Below are 23334 nucleotides of genomic sequence, written 5' to 3' on the forward strand. Positions count from 1 at the left end.
TCATAATGTTACGCCCCCGACTCCAATGACTGCATTACCCCTCCTACCCACCCCCACTCCCATCCCCAGATCTTTGGGAAAAGCTTCATAATCACATCTGTTCTAAAGATACATGATATAAGGACAAACTTCTTGGGGACCCTGGAGTGTTTGGACTTTGGCCAGTCTTTCCCTGGCAAACTACAGAAATATATATATATATATATATTAAATCTTTGCTCATGTCTGTACAATATTGATCTCTGTTAATTGCTTAAAATAGAACCTGATTTTCTATTACAGCATCTCCTAAGCCAAATAGCCCCACAATAAAGAAGGCCCAGCTTCACAGATTGGCCAAAACTCCTCCAGAGCATTTTAAGTAGTTACTCTGAAGTTGCACAGCAATCTAATACCTATTTTTTTCCTAAAATAATTGCCCAGAGGAGGAGAACTGGGGTACAGGGATCACTTGGAGATGATATGGAAATACCTATAAGCCCAGTCTGAAGAATAGTGGCCATGACAATGTTTGGGAAGGGAACTCTATTTTCCAGACATTTCAGATGGCCATCCAGGGCCCACCTGAGATTATTAATAGAGTCCCCCTGAATGCACATCTAATCTAAGGTACCTTAAGAAGTTGTGAACCCCTGAATGCATATCTGGTCTAAGGTACCTTGAAAAAGGTACTCCAATTACTGCATTACCCAGAATTGAATATTTCCCCAGAAAAAAAAGACCCTGGAGTCCCCCATTTTGCATTTCCTGTCCACAGTGGTGTCTTCAGCAGTTAACAATCTGAGATTTCCTGGGATAATCAGAGTAGGTTAGGTAACGATAGACCAGCCTATCCCAAGGAAATCATATTCAAGTCTAATGGCTAAGTGAGAAGCCAGTGGCTGCTTTGAACATGAAACTAGCTCCTCCCCAAGCTCAGCCCTGGCACAGGCATGCTTCATGCCAAGAGGACTGCATCCTCAGGCACCTCTGTTGTGAGCCAAGGCCTCACTCTGATCAGTGAGTTAGCCAACACAACAAGTTTCTGACTCAAATAGCTGGTATAATGTGACACCAATAATGAGAAAATGATCAATTATATGTTGCTGGTGGAAGGAGTGAATGCTGGTCATGGGCTAGAGACTGGCTTTAGATCACTAGACAGACACTGCATTTGGGGAGCATCCTCTCTAGGCAGCTGATCAATCACCTCAGGGACCACCCAAGATTGCTGACTAACCTCCTCAGGGATCTCCTGGGCCTGCATATCAGTCTCCCCTGGGAGATCCTGACGTGGCTTATCAACCTCAGGGATGTCTTGAGACAAAAGATTGATTGCAAAAGCCTCCTGGGCCAACTTGGCAACCTCCACAGAGAACTCCTGGCATGGCTGGCTGATCTCTTCAGGGATCTCTTGGATTGGCCTGCCAACTTCCTCAAGGGTTTCCTGGACCAGGCCGCCAACCCCTACAGAGACCCTATGGAGTGGGCTGCCAACCTCCACAGAAATCCCCCAACATGGCTGGCTCACATCATCATGGTTCTTGTGGCAAAGCTGGCAAACTTCCTTTGAGTCTTTCTGGCATAGTTCGCTGGCCTTCTGACATGGTGGGCATGTGTGGGTAAGAGTATCTTGGTTCTTCTGGCATGGCTGGCTGATATCAGGGATCACCTGACATGGCTGGCTGACCTTCTCAACAACTTCCTGGACTCTTGGCTGGCTGGTTCCCACAGGTGGCTCCTGTGGGGACTGGTGTAGTTCAGAAAGCTCTTGCTGCCCTTCAATGGGGAACTCTTGTAGTATTTCATTTCCATGCATCTCCTGGAACAGCCCAAGGCCTTGACTTTCTTCCATCACATATGCATTTAGAGAGGTTTGATCACTGAAGCCAAAATGGGAGTTGCCATCCACTGCAGTAGGGGAGGAGGGACCAGCACTGGACACAGTGCTGGAAGGGCCACTGCTGTCTACAAAGCAAAGTCAGGAGAACAAGTGAGACAAGCTAGCAGAGTAAGCTCTATCCTATGCATAGTTCAAATGCTAGAATGGATGGCCTGTGCTACTTGCGATCTGGGGAAAGAGGAACTGAATTCCAAATTTAATAGATACTAAATTTGCCCAGTTCAGGAATTGTCACCCTGGTCTAATGGTTACTATATGAATAGCGCTAAGGTTCATCTAAGACTTCAGGAGAAAATAATGAGGGCTATTTCATCTGGTTCTTTCATAAATATACTCTCATCTCAACTCCAAATTCCCATGGCTCCTCATTCCCACTTTAGATGCATATGTACATGTTAGCCTAATGGTTCATAATTAGTTTTACATATCAAAATTGTGAAAAAAATTTTAAAAACAAATTTCCAGTTTCTATCTCCAGAGATTCTAATTTAGTTTTGTATAAAGGCATGGGTGAGGGAAGCAGGGAGGATGAGGATAATATCATTTTGTTGAAACACTCCTAGTTGAATCTGATGTACATCTTTTGTTAAGAATCATTCTTTAAAGTATTCAATATATTTCTGAAGCACAGCACATCATTGTTTATATTCCAAGAGATACGTAAGCAAAAAAGAATGTAGAAAAAAACTGTAAATCAGAACCGTTGGAAAGAAATGGTTTACCAAAGATGAAAGACTGCTGCAGAATCTTCAAATGGAAGAAGTTTTTAATTAGCCTTTCTGAGGGTCACTGGCACCCTTGAGGCTCTAAGGAAGGTAATGAATTATATTTCAGGAAAATGGACATATGCAAATGTTCACATTCGTCTTTACATATGATTCCTGGAGTTCACAATCTCTACTCTGAAACCCATCCCTGGAACCAAGGTTAAGATGCTCTAAGCCTTGGAATATGCAATTTTACAGGACTGCACATATCATATATACAGAAAGCATAAAAACTAATTTTCTAGATCCTGACAATATTATACATGAAGATCTTCAATCACACTATGGGATGATTCCAACCCCAATCTCTACTTCTTCTTTCACCTGTAATAGGAGACTACTAACCTATTTTCTTTTTGTAAATACTGTACTTATTGAGGGTATTTTATATATTAAAATGCCATGATAGATTCTGGAAAAAGGAGACCAGGATATAGCATAATCAAAGAGAATCTGGGAAAGTTGGAAAACTTGAGTCTGCAAAGGCTCAATCAGGCATTAAATTTAAAATATGCTAGCTATTCCTCTTCTGTAAAGTAGAATAGAGAAGGAATGCTTCAAGTAGAAAAAAAGGAGGAACATGATTTAGGGCCAGCAAGATATGCAACCTATTTATGGTACAGACAGACCACAAAGGAGAAGTTTAGCAATGAAAGTCTGATAGCAGGAAGAAAAAAAGAAAGGAGAAGAAAAGATGTAAGCTGAGTTTTCCTCAAGTATAGAAGTAGACTTTATAGCCAGCCAATAGTCTGATTTATTTTAGGCAAATCAAAAAGGGAGAAGGATAAGATTTCCCATATACTCACCAGGAAAGAGGTAAAGGGGGCAATGGCAAGGTGCATGTAGGGCAATCAAAAGATCATGAAGAATTATTGTTGTCAGCAAAGTTTCTTCCTCATACAGAGTATCAGAGGAAAGGCAAATTTTTACGTTTATTAAACCCCATTACTGAAATATAAATCTGCTTCAGGCCTATCCAAGTAAAGGCATGTTTGGTTCCAGTTATTCCCCAGAGGCAGGATGATAAGGAAAGAATTTTTTTTTTTTTCACTAGTGCTTTTGATGACCACTGGTATCTCCTCTTCCCTCTTATCACCCTAGTAACTCCTTGTGGCTCTGTTGTTCATGTTGTTACCAAGAGTAATTAGTGACAGGCTAGAGATAATAAAGACAAGCAAGGAAAAAGCAGCACCTTGACTTGAATTGAGAACAGACAACTTGAGAGAAGGGACATATAGAAATGAGTAGCAGATTCTAGTATCCTGCTCCCAAATTTTCTATGTATCTAGGTTGCCTCCTAGTTCTCTTTACTGAAGAAAGCTCTAGAGACACTAAAAGCATATCTGAGTAGAACAGAGTCTCTATCCTTTTTTTCCCAAAGGGCCTCTGGGTCACTGTCTTTGAGGAGCCTATCCAACGAGATAGAGGGATCCTGGAGGACAGAGGTGAAGAAAGAGCACAAACAGATCCTCCCTCCATCTTGGAAAGAGCAGATGCAACTGCATCCTGAATGATCATTCCTGGTCTTTCAACCTTCATCTTTCCTCTCATGCATCAGGTCCCTTATTCACCAATCCCTCCATCCCTCATGGTTTTGGTCCAGGCAGTTAGAAAGGTTTACTTACACCAAGGGGGCTTCTCAGAGCGCTGCCGAAGTTGCAGGGGAGGTGAATGAAGAGTACGGGGTGGGGAAAATGGGCTATCTGAGGCCTGGTTGCTGTGCATAGAGTCAAAGAGGGCTGCACAGGTGGAGGGGAGAGAGGGAAGAACAAAAGGCACATGAAGAATCCAAGAGCTAGAGGTTCTCAAAATTTAACTTACTATTCCTTGGACTGAGAATTAAAATATCCTAGGAACCCTTCACTTAAACCAGAATCATTTTTTTAAAAATCCTATATTAAAAACTTTTCCAAATATATTTTTAAAAAGTAGTTGAGAGGCTAGCTCATTTAATACCCACTCATCTCCTAGATTTAACACTTTAGTCATTTTTGCTTATTTTCCTTATTCTTTTGCTATTTCTTCATGTTAATGTTCTTTAAATACATGATAGATATTATGAAACATTTTATATCTGAATATTTCAATATGAGTCTTTAAAACATAAGGAATTATTCACGTGTAACCCAACACCATTAATAATGTGAACAAGATTAAAAATAATTCCCCTAATGCCATCCAATGCCCAGTCCCTATTCAAATTTTGCCACATTTCCAAAATATCTTTCCATAGTAGGAACATAGAAAACATGAATTATGCATTGATTTTCTTTTTTCCTTTAAAATCTCTATTTAAATTTTTTTTAATTTGGGCTGGGGTTGTAGCTCATGGTAGAATACTTGCCTCACATGTGTGAGGCACTGGGTTCAATCCTCAGCATCATATAAAAATAAATAAATAAAATAAAGATATTGTGTCCATCTACAACTAAAAAAGTATTTAAAAAATTCTTTTTAATTTATTTTTTGTTTTTATTTTTATGGTACTGAATATTTAACCCAGGGGAATTTACCACTGAGCTATAATCCCAGTCCTTTTAATTTTTTGAGACGGGATCTTACTTAAGTTCCTGAGAGTCTCACTAAATTGCTGAGGCTGGCCTCAAACTTGCAATCCTCTACCTCAGCCTCCTGAGTCACTGGATTACAGGTGTGCACCATCATGCCCAGCTAAAATCTCTTTTAGTCTAAAATAGTTCAACTTTCCTTTATAACTTTTTGAAAAAAACAGGACAGTTATATTGCAGAGTGTCATATCCTATGTCCTGAACTTACCTGATTACTTCCTCATAAAATCATTTAACTTATTTAATTAATCCTTGTATTTTCTATAAACTTGAAGTTAGACATAAAAGACCTACTTAGATGATTTAGGTTAAATACTTTTGTTAAGAACACATTAAGAGGGCTGGGGTTGTGGCTTAGCGGTAGAGTGCTGAGCCACAACTGTACAGTTTAGATAATTCCCTTCTTGTTTTCTATTTAGAATTTGCTTGTTGATCTATTCCTTGTTGATTTAGTTTTTTTTTAAATGTGTTTTCAGTTATACATGGACACAATATCTTTATTTGGTTTATTTATTTTTATGTGATGCTGAGGATTGAACCCAGGGCCTCACATGTGCAAGGCAAGCGCTCTGCCACTGAGTCACACTGACTTAGATTATATATTGTGAAAACATTTTTTGGTTCATAAGTCAAAGCTATATAAAGGCACATGTAGAACAGTTGTAATTCCTTCACGCCTTTCAGACTCATTCCCTGTTGTCACATCTAAAGGTAACCACTTTTATTAGTTGTTTTTTTTTTATACTTACAGCATTTTTTATAAATACATTTTTTCTTTATTCTTCTTTTTACTTACAAAATCAGTGGCATACTATTAACACTATTCTGTACCTTTATTTTTCACTTAAAATATATCTTGGCCATTAATTCATATCACATAATATAGATTTTCCTCATTAGTTTGAACAGGTAAGTAGTATTCAATGGAGTGGATGGAACAATTTTTTCAACCACTCTTGTACTGAAGAACTTTGGGGTTGTTTCCAACATTCAACACTATAAATAATGCCATAATGAATAACTTCATATAAGTAATATTTCAACCTTGTACAAGACTAGTTTCAGAATAGATTTCAGTTAATTTCTAAAAGTAGATTATTAGATCAACTATATTTTTATAATTTTTACCTATATAAAGATTATATCAAGCTAGGATTATGACTCAGTGGTAGAGCATTTGCCTAGCATGTGTGAGGCACTGGGTTCAATCCTCAACACCACATTAAAATAATAATAATAAAAAAAGCTATTGTGTCCACCTGCAATTAAAAAAAATCTTTAAAAAAGAAGATTATATCATTCTCAAGAGGCTGAGGCAGGAAGATTACATGTTGAGGGCAGCCTCAGCAACTAAGCAAGGTCCCATCTCAAAATTAAAAATAAAATAAAAAGGGCTGGGGATATAGCTCAGTGGGTAAAATAACCCTGGGTTCAATCCCCAATGTAAAAACAAACAACAACAACAACAACAACAACAACAAAAAAAAAAACAAAACAGATAATACACTATCATTTTATACTTCCACCAACAATGTGTGGAATTTCTTGTTTCACAAGATTTTCTAAGTGAGTATATATGGCATTTTTCCCAATTTGATGGGTGAGAAATAATATCTCCATGTAGTTTAATTTGCACATTGCTTATGACCAAGGTTGAGCATAATTTTGCATGCACAAGGGTCATCTGAATTTCTTTCTGTTTATACTGTCCATTTTTTAAAATCACATTTTTGAGGGCTATTAATATACATCAGTGGGAGAGCACTTGCCTAGCATATGCAAGGCCCTAGGTTTGATCCCCAGACCACAGAAGGAAAAAAAGGAAAAAAGAAAAGAAAATCACATTTTTGTCTTTGCTTCTTAAAATATAAGAGTTCTTTGTATTTGAGATGATTAATCCTATACTATATAGGATTTGAATATGGTAATTTGAATACAGATAAATGTTTCCCAGAGGTCCATGGGTTAGTCTTGGTCCCTAAGGTGGTTCTACTGAGAGACACTGTGAATCTTTAGGAGATGGGGCCTAGTGGGAGTTCCTTAGATCACTGAGCAATATATCCTTGAATGGGATTATAGGTTCCTGGTCTCTTTTGTTTTCCCCTGTTTTGTTTGTTTGCTTCCTGGTTCATGAGGCAAGTGGTTCTGCCACATGTTTCCTGCCACTGCCACTTGGTACCCTCTCCCCAGAGGCCCAAAGCAATGGGTCTGCCTAATTTCAAACTGGAACATTCAGAACTATGAACTACATAAACCTTTTCTTTTATAAGTTAATTACCTTAGGTACTTTGTTATAGGAATGAAAGACAGGATGATATAATATATAGAATTGCAAATATTTTTTTCTTTGCTTATGATGTTGCTAGCAGTTTAAAAAATTAAAAAATATTTTTTTAGTTGTAGAAGGACACTATGTATATATAAAACATTTATTTTTTAGTTGTATTTGGACACAATACCTTTATTTTATTATTTATATATTTTTATTAGTTGTTGATGGATCTTTATTTATTTATATGCGGTGCTGAGAATTGAACCCAGTGCCTCACACATGCAAGCACTCTACCACTGAACCACAACCCCAGCCCTTATTTATTTATTTTTATGTGGTGCTAAGGATCAAACCCAGGGCCTTGCACATGCTACCAAGCACTCTACCGCAGAGCCACAACCCCAGCCCAATACCTATATTTTATTTATTTATTTTTAATGTGGTGCTGAGGATCGAACCTAGTGCCTTAAACATGCTAGGCAAGTGCTCTACCACTGAGCTATAACCCCAGCCCTTAAAATGTTTATATTACTTAATTTATCAGTATTTTCCTATTTCTTCCTAAATTTGACTTTGAGTCATGAATTAGGCTTTCCTTTAGATTTAAGGAAATTTACTATCACCACCTGCTTATTTATTTATTTATTTAGGTATCATAATGAACTCAGGGAGGCTTTACCACTGAACTACATCTCTAGCTCTTTTAAAAATTTTTTTATTTTATTATTTTTAAAATTTTGAGACATGGTGTTGCTAAGTCACTTAGGCTCTGCCAAGGTTAGCATTAAACTTGTGATCCTCCTGCCTCAGCCACCTGAGTTGCTGGGATTATAGGTATATACCACCAATCTAGCAGTTCCAGTATTTTTTAAAATTAATTAACTTACTTATTCTAATTAGGTATATATGACAACAGAATGCATTTTGATTCATTGTACACTACTGCAGCACAATTTTTCATTTCTCTGGTTGTATACAATGTACAGTCTCACCATATGTGCAGTCATACATGTACTTAGAGTAATGATGTCCATCTCATTCCACGATCTTTCAGTATTTTTTTATTGAGGTAATTCACATAACACATAAACTTAACCATATTAAAGTGTATTTGTGTGTGTGTGTGTGTGCAGGGGATTGAACTCAAGGGCATTCAACCACTGAGCCACATCCCTGCTCTATTTTGTATTTTATTTAGAGACAGGATCTTGCTGTGTTGTTTAGCACCTCACTGTTGCTGAGGCTGGCTTTGAACTCGAGATATTCCTGTCTCACTCAGCCTCCAGAGCTGCTGGGATTACAGGTGTGCCCCACTGCACATGGCATTAAAGTGTATAATTATGTAGCATTTAATATATTCAGTGTTGTTCAATCACCTCTATTTAGTTCTAAAACATTTTCATTATCCCCAAAGAAAAATTCTGTATCCATCTTACCCCCAACTTTGGATTCCATCAATCTGCTTTCTGCCTCTATGGATTTTCTTATTCTGAATATTCCAAATAAATGAACTCATACAATATGTGACTTTTTTGTTGTGCGTCTTGCAGTTAAACCTAGGGTCTCTTTAACACTGTACTACATCCCTAACTCTTCTTCTTCTTTTTCTTCTTTATTTTTTTAATATTTAAGCCTAGTTTAAACTTGTGAGCCTCTTATCTCAGACTCCTGAAGAACAATGATTACAGTAAAGTGCCAGCATGCCCAGATGAGCACTGCCTTTTTTTTTTAATATTTATTTTTTAGTGGTGGTTGGACACAATACCTTTATTTTATCTATTTATTTTTATGTGGTACTGAGGATGGAACCCAGGGCCTTGAAAGTGCTAGGTGAGTGCTCTATCAATGAGCCACAACCCCAGCCCCAAGTACTGCCTTCTTAATAACATAATTAATAATGTCTTCGTCATGAACATGGGATCTTTATCCATTTATTTATTTAGGTTTTGTAATTTTCAGTGTACATATCTTTCAATTACCTTGTTAAGTTTTCCCCCAGGTATCTTAATCTTTGGAAGCTATTATAAACACAATTTTTTTCCTTTTTTTGAGCAGTGGAGATTGAATTCAGAGGAGCTTTACCACTAAACTATAACCCCAGCCTGTTTTATTTTTTATTTTGAGATAGAATCTTGCTTGCTTAGACCTTGCTAAATTGATGAGGCTGATCTCAAACCTGCCTCAACCTCCAAGTCACTGGAATTTTAGGTGTGTATCACCATGCCCAGCCACAATTGTTTCCTTAATTTCCATTCTGGATTGTTCATTGCTGGTGAATAGAGACACACTGACTTTTGTGAGCCAGTCTTAAACCCTGAATCTCTGCAGAATTAATTTATTAGATCTAGGGATCTTTTTTGAAGGTTTCTTTATGACTTTCTATATATAGGACAACTGTGGATATAGAAAATTTTATTTCTTCTTTTCCAATCTAGATGTCCACTCCCTAACATCTTCGGTTGCCCAAAACATTCAGTACAATATTGAATAGCAATGGTAAAAGTAGGACTCTTTTTTTCTTATTCCTGATCTTAGGGGGAAAGTTTTCAATCTTTCAACACTGAGCATGATTTGTGTTATGGATGTTCATGAATGCACTTTACATGCTGAGGAAGTTCAAACTGTTCCTAGTTTGCTGAGAATTTTTGTCATGAAAGGGTATTGAATTTTGTCAATTTTGTCAACTGAGATGACACTGTCCCCCACCTCATTCCATTAATGTTCATTGGCTGGTTTTCTTATGGCTAATCACCTTCTCCTGAGATAAATCTCACTTCCCCATGACATATAATTCTTTTAATGTAGTGTTGCATTCACTTTGTTACATTTTGTTCAGGATTTAGCCCTCTATATTCATAAGGGGCATTCGTCTATTGTTTTCCTTTTCCATGGTATCTATGGCTTGTGATTAATGATAACCTTACAGAATGAGTTAGAAAATGTTTCCTTCTCTTCTGTTTTTTTTGAAGAGCATGAGAAGGAGTGGGGTTAATTCGTCTTTAAATATTTGGGAGAATTTATCAGTAAAATAATCTGGTTCTGGATTTTTCCTTGTTGGAAGATTTTTGTTACTCATTTAGTCTTTTTCCTTGTTATAAAAATGCTCAGATTTTCTATTTCTTCTTGAGTTGGTTTTGTAGTTTGCAAGTTTCTAGGAGTTTGTCCATTTTATCTAGGTTACCTAATTTAGGGGCACAAAATAGTTCACATAACTCTCTTATCATCCTTTTAATTTCTGCAAGGGTAACAGGAATGTCCCCACTTTGACTCCTGATTTTATTTTTTTCCTTGTCAGCTTAAAGATGTTCTAATCTGCCAGGCCTCATGGGGCATGCCTGTAATCTCAGTGGCCCAGGAGGCTGAGAGGCAGGAGGATTGCAAGTTCAAAGCTAACCTCAGCAAAAAGTAAGGTGCTAAGCAACTCAGTGAGACCCTGTCTCTTAATAAAATACAAAATAGGACTGGGGATGTGGTTCAGTGGTCAAGTGCCCCTGAGTTCAATCCCTGGTACCTCCCCCTGCCCCAATAAAGTTCTTTTAGCTCCTGATTTTAGATATTTCAATATTCTTTCTCCTTTTCTTGGTCTACCTAAAGGTTTACCAATTTTGTTGATCTTTTCAAAGAACTAACTTTTGGTTTTTGTTGATTCTTCCTATTGTTTTTCTAGTCTTTATTTCCTTTACCGTCATTCTAACTTTTATTACTTCCTTCCCTTTGCTAGCTTTATGTTTAGTTTACTATTTTGCTAGTTCTATAAGGTACATATTAGGTGACTGACTAAATATCTCCCTTCATTTTTAGTGTAGGTGTATACAACTATAATTTTCTTTTTGAGCACTGATTTTGCTGCATCTCATAAATTCTGCTATTTATTTTCATTTTCATTCATCTCAAAGCATATTCTAATTCCCCTTGTGATTTTTTTTTATTCGTTCTTTAAGAATATGTTGTTTATCATCCAGGCACAGTGGTGCACACCTGTAATTCCAGCAATTTAGGTGGTTGAGGTAGGAAGATTTCAAGTTTGAGGCTTGTTTTGGCAACTTAGCAAGACTTTGTCTCAAAATAAAAATTTAAAAAAGGGGGCTGGGGTTATGGCTCAAGTAGTAGCACACTCGCCTGGCACGCATGAGGCACTGGGTTCGATCCTCAGCACCACATAAAAATAAAATAAAGATATTGTGTCCACCTAAAGCTAAAAAATAAATATTTTAAAAAATTTTAAAAAGGTTGGGGATATAGTTTAGTGGTAGAACAAATCTGCATTCGATTCCCAATACCACACACACCCAAAAAGAACATTTTGTTCAATTTCCATAGGTTTTGTGAATTTCCCAGTTTTTCTTCTGTTATTGATTTCTAGCATTGTTCCAATGTAGATGAAGAACATATTTTATATGATTTCAATCTTTTAATTATTGAGACTTGTTTTGTGGCCTAACATATGATCTATCCTAGATAATATTCCATGTGCACTTGAAAAGAATCTATTGCTCTTGTTGGGTGGAATATTCTATTTATCTATTATGTCTAGTTTGTTTTATAGGGTTGTTCAAATCCTTTTTCTTACTTATTTCCTGTGTAGATGTTCTGCCCATTATTAAAAATGGGGTATTGAAATCTCCAACTATTATTTTAGAATTCTCCCTTCAGTTTGATCAATGTTTGCTTTATATGTTTTAGGTGCTATTGTTTGGTATGCATTTTATAATTGTTATATCTTCTCGATAAGTTATCTTTTTAATATATAATGACCTTCTTTGTTTCTTGCAACTATTTTTTACTTAAAACCTATGTCTAATATTAGTAGGGTTACTCAAATTCTTTTTTTGGTAACTATTTTCATGAACTATCTTTTTCTATCCTTTCAACTTATTTGTGTCTTTGGATCTAACATGGGTCTCTTGTAGACAGTATATAGTTGAGTCATGTTTTAAAAACTCCATTCTGACACTCTGCCTCTTGATTGAAGAGTTTAATTCATTTATATTTAAAGCAATTATTGATAAGAAATTGCTTATTTCTGCAATTTTGATATTTCTGTATGTTACATACTTATTTTGTTCCTCGTTTCCTCATTTCCTCCATTACTGCCATCTTCTTGTTTAATTGGTTTTATGTAGTATATCATTTTGATTCCCCTCTTTCTTCCTTTTTGGCATATATTTTAAGGTGTTTTCTTAGTAGTAACCATGGAGATTACAATTAACATAGAAACTATAACAATGTAGTTTCAATTGATAGCAATTTAGCTTCAGTAACATATAAAACCTCTACTGCTATAAAACTCCGCCTTCACCTTATGTTGTTATTACCACAGATTTACATCTGTGTGCAAGTGTATGAATTAATATAGACATAGTGATTCTTTTAAACATTTGTATGTTAAATCATATATGTAATAAAAAAAAAGAGTTACAAAACAAAATATAATAATGCTGGCTTTTACATTTACCGATGTAGTAATTTTTGTTTTCTTGTGCTGGAAACTGAACCCAAGACCTCAACACGCATGAGGTAAGTGCTCTACCATCAAGCTGCATCCACAGCCCAAGTTACCTCTCTCTTGAATCATCATTTTGCTACTTCCTGCAAACTTCTGTTACTTTCCAGAGTATAAATTTGATTTTAATTTTGGTCAAATGGCTAGTTAGCCCTAGTCTACTTATTTAAAAAAGACTCTCTTTTACCAAGTATTTTGAATGCTAATATTATCTATTTCTAGATTTTCTATTTTGTTTCCTTGGCTTCACTGTTTATTTTTGTATCAGTCACACTGTTTTTATTATATAAATTTTATAGAATTTTTTTAGGGGTACCAGGGATTGAACTCAGAGGCATTCAACCACTCAACCACATCCCTAGCCCATTTTTGTATTTTATTTAGAGACAGAGCCTCACTGAATTGCTTAGTGCCTTGACATTGCTGAGGTTGGCTTTGAACTCATGAACCTCCTGTCTCAGCTTCCCAAGCCATTGGGATCAGAGAATATTTTTTAAATGTGGTAAAGCTAGTATCCTTTTATTATTCTTCAAGGTTTTCTTTGCTATCCTTGCCTGTGTGTGTGTGTGTGTGTGTGTGTGTGTGTGTATACTGGGGATTGAATTCAAGGGGCCCTTTGCCACTGAGCTACATCCCAATTCCTTTTTTTTTTTTTTTTTTAAAAAGACCTTTATTTTTTTTTCTCTTGCCTGAAGATTAAACCCAGAAGCACTTTTTTTTTTTTTTTTTTTTGAAAGAGTGAGAGAGAGGAGAGAGCGGGAGAGAGAATTTTAATATTTATTTTTTTTAGTATTTGGCGGACACAACATCTTTGTCTGTATGTGGTGCTGAAGATCGAACCCGGGCCGCACACATGCCAGGCGAGCGCGCTACCACTTGAGCCACATCCCCAGCCCCCCAATTCCTTTTTATTTTTCATTTTATTTTGAAACAGGATCTCACTAAGTTGCCTAGTGACTCATTGAGTTGCTGAGGTTGGTCTCAAACTTATGATCCTCCTGCCTCTGCCTCCTGAGTTGCTGGAATTATAGGTGTGCGCCACCATACCTTGCCGCTTATTTGTTTGTCTTTTTAAAAAATATTTATTTATTTTAATTATAGGTTGATACTATATCTTTATTTTATTTTATTTCTTTAATATTTATTTTTTAGTTATAGGTGAACACATTGTCTTTATTTTATATTTATGTGGTGCTGAGGATCGAACCCAGTGCCTCACGCATGTTAGTGAGCACTCTACCTCTGAGCCACAATCTCAGCCCATTTATTTTATTTTTATGAGGTGCTGAGAATTGAACCCAGTGCCTCATGCATGCTAGGCAAGCGCTCTACCTCTGAGCCACAACCCCAGCCTTCATTTATTTGTTTTCCAAAGAGAATTTAAGAATTGATTTGTGTTTTTTTAAAAAAATAGTTTTAGTTGTAAATGGACATAATATCTTTATTTTTTTATGTGGTGCTGAGGAATCGAATCCAGTGCCATGCACGTGCTAGGCAAGAACTCTATCACTGAGCCACAACCCCAGTCCTTGATTTGTGATTTTTTTTTAATATTTATTTTTTAGTTGGACACAATATCTTTATTTATTTATTTTTATGTGGTGCTGAGGATCGAACCCAGGGACTCGCACATGCTAGGTGAGTGCTCTACCGCCTAGCCACAACCCCAGCCCCTGATTTGTGTTTTTAATTGGAATCATTAAACATAGAAATTAACTTAGGAAGGAGTAATATTTCTGTGATGTTTAGTTGGCCTATATGATTATACATATTTTCAAGTCTACTTTTGTGTCTTTATGGAGTACCTGTTTTTAATTTATTACTTTCAGGTCTTCTAGGAATCATGGGAATGGAAGTAGAGATAGGGGTACGAAATAAGAGTATTCTCCATACCTGCAGATGCCTGTGCCTGGGCATCTGTGTGGCGTTGGCAGACTCTACTTAAGAATTCACTCACTTGACGCAAAGAAAGGGCATTATGCAGTGTTTCCAGTGGGTAAATGGTAGGTACCATGGAGCACCCTTCAAACCCTGTTGGAAAAAAGATAAGGAAAGTCAATGTTATTCTTATCAGGTAGAACCCAATTAAATTGGCCAAGGAAGCATGGACAGTCCCTGAGAGCCATCAGGAGAGTCCGTGGCTTTTAGAATGTGGGGTATCCAAGATTCCCAGGAGAGGGAACTCTTTAAAGCTCCTAGGGAAAGTCTATTTTTCTCACCTTCAGATTTCCTAAAAATTCTACCTATTAAAGCTTCCAGGTGAATCAAGTCACCTCTGATCCTATCTATGGATAGCCTGTAATATCCCCTGGAAAAATCAATAGAAGCCCAGTAGGGTAAGCACTAACATTGCTCTTGCAATTTCTAGGGAAATAAAACAAGGATCCACAGGTAAGGAGTGAAACTGTAGATCTAACATGAGGCAGGGAGATCATGGAGCTGGGAAGAAACAGCAGATTTCAGGTATCATGAACAAGAAAACCAGATTAAGGAGGAGGGCATGAAATCTGAGGGAGGCAGGGTTCATGCAAATTTAGGATATGGGTAGAAAGGCTAGAATACTTGGATGCAAACTGGAGGGCATGCAATACACATGAAGCTCAGCCAAGGAAAACCACATGCATGAATGGGTGGGGGATGGAAGTTCTTTCTTGGTCATTTCCATCACATCGAAGCTTTTCCCATCTGCTCTATCAGAAGATCCTAGATTTGTTTGGATCTGTATATTCCATCAATAAATGAGGGAAACTCCTAGAAAAAGGAGTCTACACTACAATTATGCTTTAAACCCAACAATTCTAATATAGGTCTACTAGTCTGGGTAGGATCAAAGGTAAACCTAAATGTGTAACCCTACTTCCAGGGACTACTGATAGAAACAATGTTCCCATTGAAGGATCAAGAAACATGCATTCCAACCACTTTTTCTGTACCTAGTCTTTCCAATGCCTTTTCTACATCTCCTTAAAAGGACAAAGGGTAGGCAGGGCAGCAATATCTATGCAGACTTGGCCTCCTGTTCACCAACAACTAAAACCTACAATTCAAAATGATCATATCTGATAATTTTCTAACCTTTGGCCTTTGTTTGCCTCAAGAATTTAATTGAGGCCTCTGTGCCTTTGTTTTCCCATAACCTAGTGGTAGGGGTGCACAGAGGAGTCTCTAGCTCCTTGGGGTGGTTAGAAAAACCTCTGGTTTTGAAACTGGTTGTAGTAGAGGGTTAGAAAGATACGAAAAGATTCTAGGGCAAGAGATTACACCCCTACCGAACAGATTAGGGAATGGGAAACATTAGCGGGCAGTGACAAAGGAGAATAGGAAGGGGATGAGCAGCCAATGCTACAGCTACCAGGCAGTCTGGTTCCAGTCCCATCCAAGCAACTAAATGCAAGTCACATAACTTTGGGGAAAACAGGAGAAAGGACTAGATGGGCTCTCCTGCCAGAAGTGCAATAAGCAAAGCAATCAGTCCCAGCCAGGGTAGTGGCAGCAGCCAGCCTGTGGCAGGGGGTACCGTAGAGGCACTCGGGGTCATCCTGGCCTGAGCGCAGCCAGTTCCGGAAGAGGCGCAGGTGGTAGGAGCACTGGTGCAGGTGATGCGCCAGCGTGGCATCCAAGGAGACTGGCCGGCCCCCTGGGCAGTCAGAGGAAAAACTGCGCAGCAACCGGACCACAGGGTGCTGGTCATCTAGCAGTTCTGGAGGGGGTGGGGGAACCATGGTAGGAAGCACAAAGATAAAGAAAGAGAAGAGGGAAAGACAATGAGGGGGGCACTGACTGCACAAGGATTACTGGGAGGTGAGGGCCACTCTATCCAAGGTAAGCTAAGAGAGAAGCAGAGATGGTCAGAGCCATTGGGCATCTCTTGCAGCAAAGAAGAATGCTGACATCACACAGTGAGAATAAAAGAAAGGACAAATGAGACCTTATCATACAAGGTCCTCCCTTTCCTTCTTGAGCATAATTCAGTCAGTACTTCCAGAGAGCAGTCACATCATTCTGGATAGAGTAAGCTGGAAATTCTGTCACTGGTAGCTTTGAGTAGGGCTTCAGTGTCCCTGGTCATTTTTGGGAAAACTCTAATTAGGGCCCACTTCTCAGACAAATGTTTTAATGAGGTTGGGATAGAGATGGAATGATTCAAAGTCACTCAGAGAAGGGGGTCAAGAATTCTATTAAGTATCAAGATACACCTAAAGCTAAAAGTTCTCCTGAAGGCTCAGGCCAGGCTCTCTGGACCAGATTCCAAGATAGATGTAGACAGGGATGGCACTACAAAGCCGGCACAAAAGACTAATAGGAAACCAGATGTAGGACTCCTTTAAAACAGTGCATGTAAAAAATTGAATCTGTTTTTGAAAATCTCAGTGTTGACTAATCATCCTTTACCTTACTCAAATAAATATTTTTAAATGAATGCATAAATCTCAGTTCTTAAGGACAATGTAGCCATTACAGAAGCCAAAAGAGATCATTTTGTTTTCTTCCTATGCTGATGAGTCTATCTGAACTTTTTTCAGCTGATGAATGGAAAAGCTTTGATTCTGAACTCCTCATTATTTAAGCTGGTTGTCAAACTTTGTGGATGCATGGGATTTGGCTGAAAAAGGCTAAAAAGCAGTGAAAGATATGTGGTAGGGTGAGTATAAGAAGAATAACAAGGAAAGCTCTTGGGGAAAAGGCATGGGGTTATAAGACCTGATGTGAGGATGAGTAAGAACCTGAGTTCAGGATGTTAGTATAGAAAAGGTAGGATCAAGGCAGGTGAGGATGACTGCTCAGAACTCCCAGACCAGAGCTAGTTCCATAGGGTGATCCCATGAAAATATGGTTTTTAGAGACTTTAGTTTGGATGTCAGGAAATAATTCAGCTCTACCCAGACTAGTCTGATGAGAACCAACTTTACCAACAGTCACACAGTCGCGTGGGTCCCTAGAAGATAATGGGTTTAAAAAATCCATTAGGCATATTCTGATACTTTGGATGAGGGTGAGCCACAGTTTCTCTCCTACTTTATTAATTTACTTTGGTGAGTTCAGCATACAGTTTAGTAACAGGCACATTTGTATGCTGGATGTAGTCAGGGATGCCACAGAAGCTTATCAGAGGCAGGAAGAGACCAAGGGCTATGCTTCTGTCCAAGTATGAAGACAGAATTATCTTGAATCCTTTTGAAAGCCAGGTCCAGTTTTTCAAGCTGCTGTTTCAAAGCTAGACATCATGCAAGGAGATGGTGATAATGAGAGTAGGCTGGCATACTGCTGTGTATAATCTACCACAAGCAATTGTAGACAGAGCATCCACTCTGTGCTTGCTGGGTCAAGCAAGATCTTGGCCATGGGGCAGAGCTCTCATATTGTTCTAAGGGCCAAATTAAATCTACAGAATCTTCAGCAAGAGACAAAAATTTCTTCTGTTGCCAACAGACCCCAGATTCTAGTTTCTAAGGCACATTAGCCTCCAAGTTCAAGCACAAGAAAAACAAAGGAGGCCAGAAAACCCCTAAAGTATGCAAAGTGTTGGAGGAGACCTTGAATTTGTTCTCCTGCACTATACCTGAATTGTCCAGGTCTTTCTTCCTCTCCTCCTTATGGTAAAATTAATTCTTGTTTTCTTCAGCTGATGAGTCTGCCAACCAAGGCTTCAGGGAACTGGAGATATAGTTTGAGGATCTGTTTTATGAACTTGGATCTTTTTTAATAAAACCTAAGGATCTAGAGATATGTGATTTATCTCTCTTTTCAGGGACCCCAGCACCTAGTACCAAATTGTGGACCTTAAATCCGAGTGACAGAGTTGGGGGTTGGTGTATGTTGTTCTATTCTGGAGATGCCTATGGCACATGAAGGCCAGAAAAGCTTGAAGCTAAATGAGTAGGCACAGCCATGTCACTCTGAATGGGGATTTCTGCCACAGGAACAAGTGGGGGTCTGGGAATGGGGATAAATTAAGCAAATACAGGCTTGTTGACCTAAGGAGATATTTCACCAGTGTTTAGTAGAGATGTGTGACCTGACTAGGCTAAAATCCAAAACCTGCCACTGGCTAAGTAGTAGGATATCAGCATGGGGAGGTTTCCTAGCCAGGAAACCAGACTAATTTTATCTTCTTCAGAGAGTCTTAGCTCTTGGAAAGAAGAAAACCATATCTAACAAAACTAGATTTACCTTGAGGATAAGACTAATACAGAGAAAACTAAGGATATAAAAGATAAAAACTCAACAGGGAGTAAACCTTGAGTTCTCCTGTTATACACTACTAGCCAGAATCCAGGAAAACATGCAAACAGACCTTAACCTTTCAGGTTTTCATTTATACAGATCTCCAAACTCACCCACCTTAGTGTGAGCAGACCCAGTTCTTCAAAAATCTTGAGATATTATTCTTTCCTAAGCTTCCCTGGGATCCCCTGCAGACATCTCAACTCCTCCAGCTTCTCTTAGGCAGTTTTGCCATAGGTAGGCTAGGGCCACATGGAAACTACCTTTAAAAATTCAAGATACAGGGGCTAGGGGTCTACCTTAGTGGTAGAGTGTATTCTTAGCACACATGAGGCCCTGGGTTCAATCCCTAGAGCATATGCACACACACGCAAACATACATACATACAAAACCACCAAGAAAAAAATCCTCACGGTATAGTTCTTTCTCCTTTATCTTTATCTGCTACTTCCCCACCTCCAACTCCTTTTATATTCCCTCTTTACTTTATATATATATATATATATATATATATATATATATATATATATATATATATACACATACATACACACACACACACACATATATATGAGTGTATTTTTTTTAACATGTCCCTCAGGTCTGCATTTGAGAAGTTTTGTTAAACTCACTGGCACCCAAACCAGGGCCACATTGCCCTACCTGGTGGCTCTGTATTAGCGTGGCAACTCATCACTGGGATTATTTTCCCTCTTTTATCCCAAAACAATCTGGGCTCTTGTTTTCTAGGCCCAGGCACTAGGTTAGTAGTAACATAAAGCAGATGTCAAGAGCACGAGAGTCACACAAAGTACACACAATGGCAGGAAGATAGGAACATGGAGATGGGAAACTATATCTTTGAGACAAATGACTTTATAGGTAGGCTTGGGACCTGGCAACTGCAACATTACTCTAAAAGAGAAACAAACTAGTAATCCACCCCATCAAAAGAGTTGGAGAAAAAACCCAGGAAGATTAAAATTACATAAAGTGAGAAATGGGTGGGATAAAAGAAATGGGCCCAATCTAGGCAATGTTATTCTTTCTAGGAAGGGGAACCATTATCAGATGTATTTAGCCTGGCAGTCATGTGATAGGAAAAGGAGAGATCTAATCAATGTCTTGATGGTGATGCTGACAAAAAAGACATAATGGTGATGATGGTGATTATGGAAGTAAGAATCTGAGTTGCCACAGGGATAGGTCAACCAGGCTGCAGCCAAGGCTAAAGTTGTCACTAGGGAAATGTCCCATTAGGAACACTTAGTGAGTAGCTCATTCAGAAACAGGAGGGTGTCAACACAGTGGAAGCAGAGGCAAAGTCAGTGTCAGAACTCAGAGGTTAAGTGTCTGGAGGTGACATGGTGAGGAGGAATGATGTTGAGTCAGAAGCAAACGTACCGTTAGTCGGATGCTTTGCAAACGACACAGAAAATCGTTTTACGGCCGGGACAAACAAGAGCTCTGGGGAGAAAAGACATCATGGGGATTATACCCACCCCTGTCCCCACCCTCTGCTTTGGAATTTGCCCACAGTATAGTCTATTCTTTAATTAGTTATATGGCCTGGTCCCATTCCCACCCCTTAAGATTCCTAGCTACCATATTTTAATCTTGTCCTCTGGTGTAATCTCTCAGTAATCTGTGTCACCTCTACAATAATACAGTCCCACAAACAACACTAATTTCACCATCATGTTCTCTTTCTGGTCATTTGGAAAAAAGAAAATCTCTGCAGACACATTCCTCCCTTTCCCCAATCTCTTTCCATACATCTTTTCTACCTTAACTGAGCTACTTTCCTAACCCTGCTTTCCTGGATTTTAATCAAGAATCCACTGTGTTCTTCCTGACCATGGATTATTCTCTTGGTCCTCACCCCTATAGGCCAGAATCCAGGAAAGAGTACAAATTGATGCAGCAAGCCTGTATGTAGGAGATTATGAAGGGATAAGCATAAATAAGTAGTATTTGTATGGTGAGAGGGAATGCAAATGGAGGGGTGGAAGGGGTCCTGGTTTCTTCTTCCATTTATTACTGATGAAGAAAACTTGTTATAATGCCATTTTCAGTGCCATCTTAAGCATGAATAGTTCTGGAGCTGTGTCCTTGCAGGGAGACAAGTTAAAAAAAAAGATTTGCCCCCCATAACCCACCCACATACCATCTCGGTGCTTCAGACTGGCAGGTGGTAGCTTTTTGCCATGGCTGCGCGCGTAGTCCTGAAGATTCGGGGCACTGGAGGAGCCACCCAGCACCGTGGTGCTGAACAGCCCTGTGCACTGTGAGCCTGCAAGGCCGGGAGTGTGTTAGTAGCCACACAAAGCTGCACAGAGAAGTACACAGAACTTCACAGGACAACATCAAGACACATACACACAGTCATTCAAATCCACTACACTTGGCCACTCCATGTAACCACAAACAGCATTCACTACTATCCATTGCCACACTCAGCAAAGTGGGAATTCTCCTGAAGATCTACATGGCAGAGAAAAGAGGCCACTACAAATACAGGGTTAGTCATGTCAGTATGGGATTCAAAGCTACTGAAAGAGAGAGACTATGCTCTCTGAGTGGCTCTCAGAATTCCTACAAGAATAGCTAGGTCCCTCTGGATTCCCCTAGATTTAACTCAGTGCCCTTTAGAGGATATAAATGATATAGGATTTGAGAAACCCAGAAATCTAATCTCTTGTAGGTTTGAAAGGGAAAATCCTTGCTTGAAACTAGAGACATGTTTTGTGCACTCAGCTGGCATCCTTCTAATTCTTTCTTCATCCAACATTCCCCATCTTCAGGCCTTTTTAACATTTCTCAAGAATGAAAGTAATTTTTAAAGCTGGAAGGGACTTAAGAGACCATCTATTTGACTTCCTCATTTTAGAGATGAAGAAAGATCCAGAAGTATTCTCCTTTTCTTAAGATCACACAGTATTTTAGGAGCTAAAGTGGACCTGAATCCAGGTCTCCTGATCCTGAGGACCAACTGTACTAATAGTACAGTTCTTTTTTAATAGAAAAGAGTTTATTTTTTCATAGAGAAAACAGTATAGTCCTGAAATCAAGATGGACACAAACTGGAAGGCATGTGAAAAGTAAGCTGATTATATGTAGAGCATACCTATTATGGCTAAGCATCCTACTAAGAAGGAAAGCAGGAAACAACAATAAAAACAGGCATTTTTTTTCTGTCTTCAAATTTTATTGTTTTGTAAGCCCTATGATGAGAACCAGATTTTCATACATATAAGTTCAAAGAAAGCAAAGAGAATTCTACTGTCAATCAGAGGAGCAAAACTTGAAGAATCAAGTTTTTTTTTGTTTGTTTGTTTGGGGTACTGGGGATTGAACTCAGGGGCACTCAACCACTGAGCCACGTCCCTAGACCCTTTTTTATTTTATTTTATGTAGAGACAGGTCTCACTGAGTTGCTTAGCACCTCGCTTTTGCTGAGGCTGGCCTTGAACTGCGATCCTCCTGTCTCAGCCTCCCAAGCTGCTGGGATTACAGGTCTGCACCACCATGCCCAGCAAGAATCAAGTTTTTATTGATTAAATAAGGTTTTATTGATTAAATCAAACAAGTCACTGTCCCCAATATCTGATTTAGCATAAAATTAGAATTACATGGTTTTTACTACCATAGTCAGGAAGAGGTAAAACTGACACCCAGATTTTCAGGATTTGCCTCTCTACTTTCAAATCTAACTTTGCCAAGACCCTCAGTTTGGCTAGTGACTTAATATTTATAGGGGAAATGAATAAAGTGGAGAGAAGGTCAGTTTCCCTTGAGCTCACAAAGAAGAGACCATGGTTTCAAGGGTATCAGAGAAATCAGAAAGATCAGATAGCTAATAATTTCTACCCCCAAATTCAGGATTTCTCTATGTAACAATTTCCACTATCTTTCATGCTAGAATTGGGTGCCATAGAGCAATAAGAGTTGCTAAATATGTCTGTTTTTATTCAGAAAAGCAAACACTAGTTGGCTTTATCCCAGACCACCCCAAGCTTTGTCCTACATTTATTTCCTCCACTGAAAAATTTTCTAGTGCAGTCATGCCAATCCTGTTCTGCCCAGTGGTCTCTACCTTACCACCACCATCTGTCAA

General features: G+C 38.6%; 1 protein-coding gene and 1 non-coding gene across 22 annotated transcripts in view; both read right to left on the reverse strand.

Moving 5' to 3' along the window:
- Positions 1-28: 28 nt before the first annotated feature.
- Positions 29-23334, reverse strand: part of Ppip5k1 (diphosphoinositol pentakisphosphate kinase 1) — a 43381-nt gene continuing 20075 nt past the window's right edge. For 4 of the 21 annotated variants that reach the window (XM_076850697.2, XM_076850690.2, XM_076850695.2 and 1 more), the window contains 5 exons: positions 21385-21510; positions 20622-20684; positions 14885-15022; positions 4275-4388; positions 29-1947 (listed from right to left, as the gene is read on the reverse strand). In XM_076850697.2, the coding sequence (XP_076706812.1) occupies positions 1109-1947; positions 4275-4388; positions 14885-15022; positions 20622-20684; positions 21385-21510 (1280 nt within the window). In that variant the 3' untranslated portion in view covers positions 29-1108. Of the gene's footprint in view, positions 1948-2604; positions 2689-4274; positions 4389-14884; positions 15023-16508; positions 16692-18553; positions 18647-19333; positions 19480-20621; positions 20685-21384; positions 21511-23334 lie in introns of those variants that run through there. The other 17 variants (XM_076850700.2, XM_076850693.2, XM_076850699.2 and 14 more) reach the window with 12 other exon arrangements.
- Positions 19810-19919, reverse strand: LOC143396145 (small nucleolar RNA U6-53/MBII-28). Its single transcript, XR_013091020.1, has one exon. It is a non-coding gene; the product is annotated as a small nucleolar RNA U6-53/MBII-28 (small nucleolar RNA).

This window comes from Callospermophilus lateralis, chromosome 3, assembly GCF_048772815.1.
Source record: "Callospermophilus lateralis isolate mCalLat2 chromosome 3, mCalLat2.hap1, whole genome shotgun sequence".
NCBI classification, from domain to species: Eukaryota; Metazoa; Chordata; class Mammalia; order Rodentia; family Sciuridae; genus Callospermophilus; species Callospermophilus lateralis.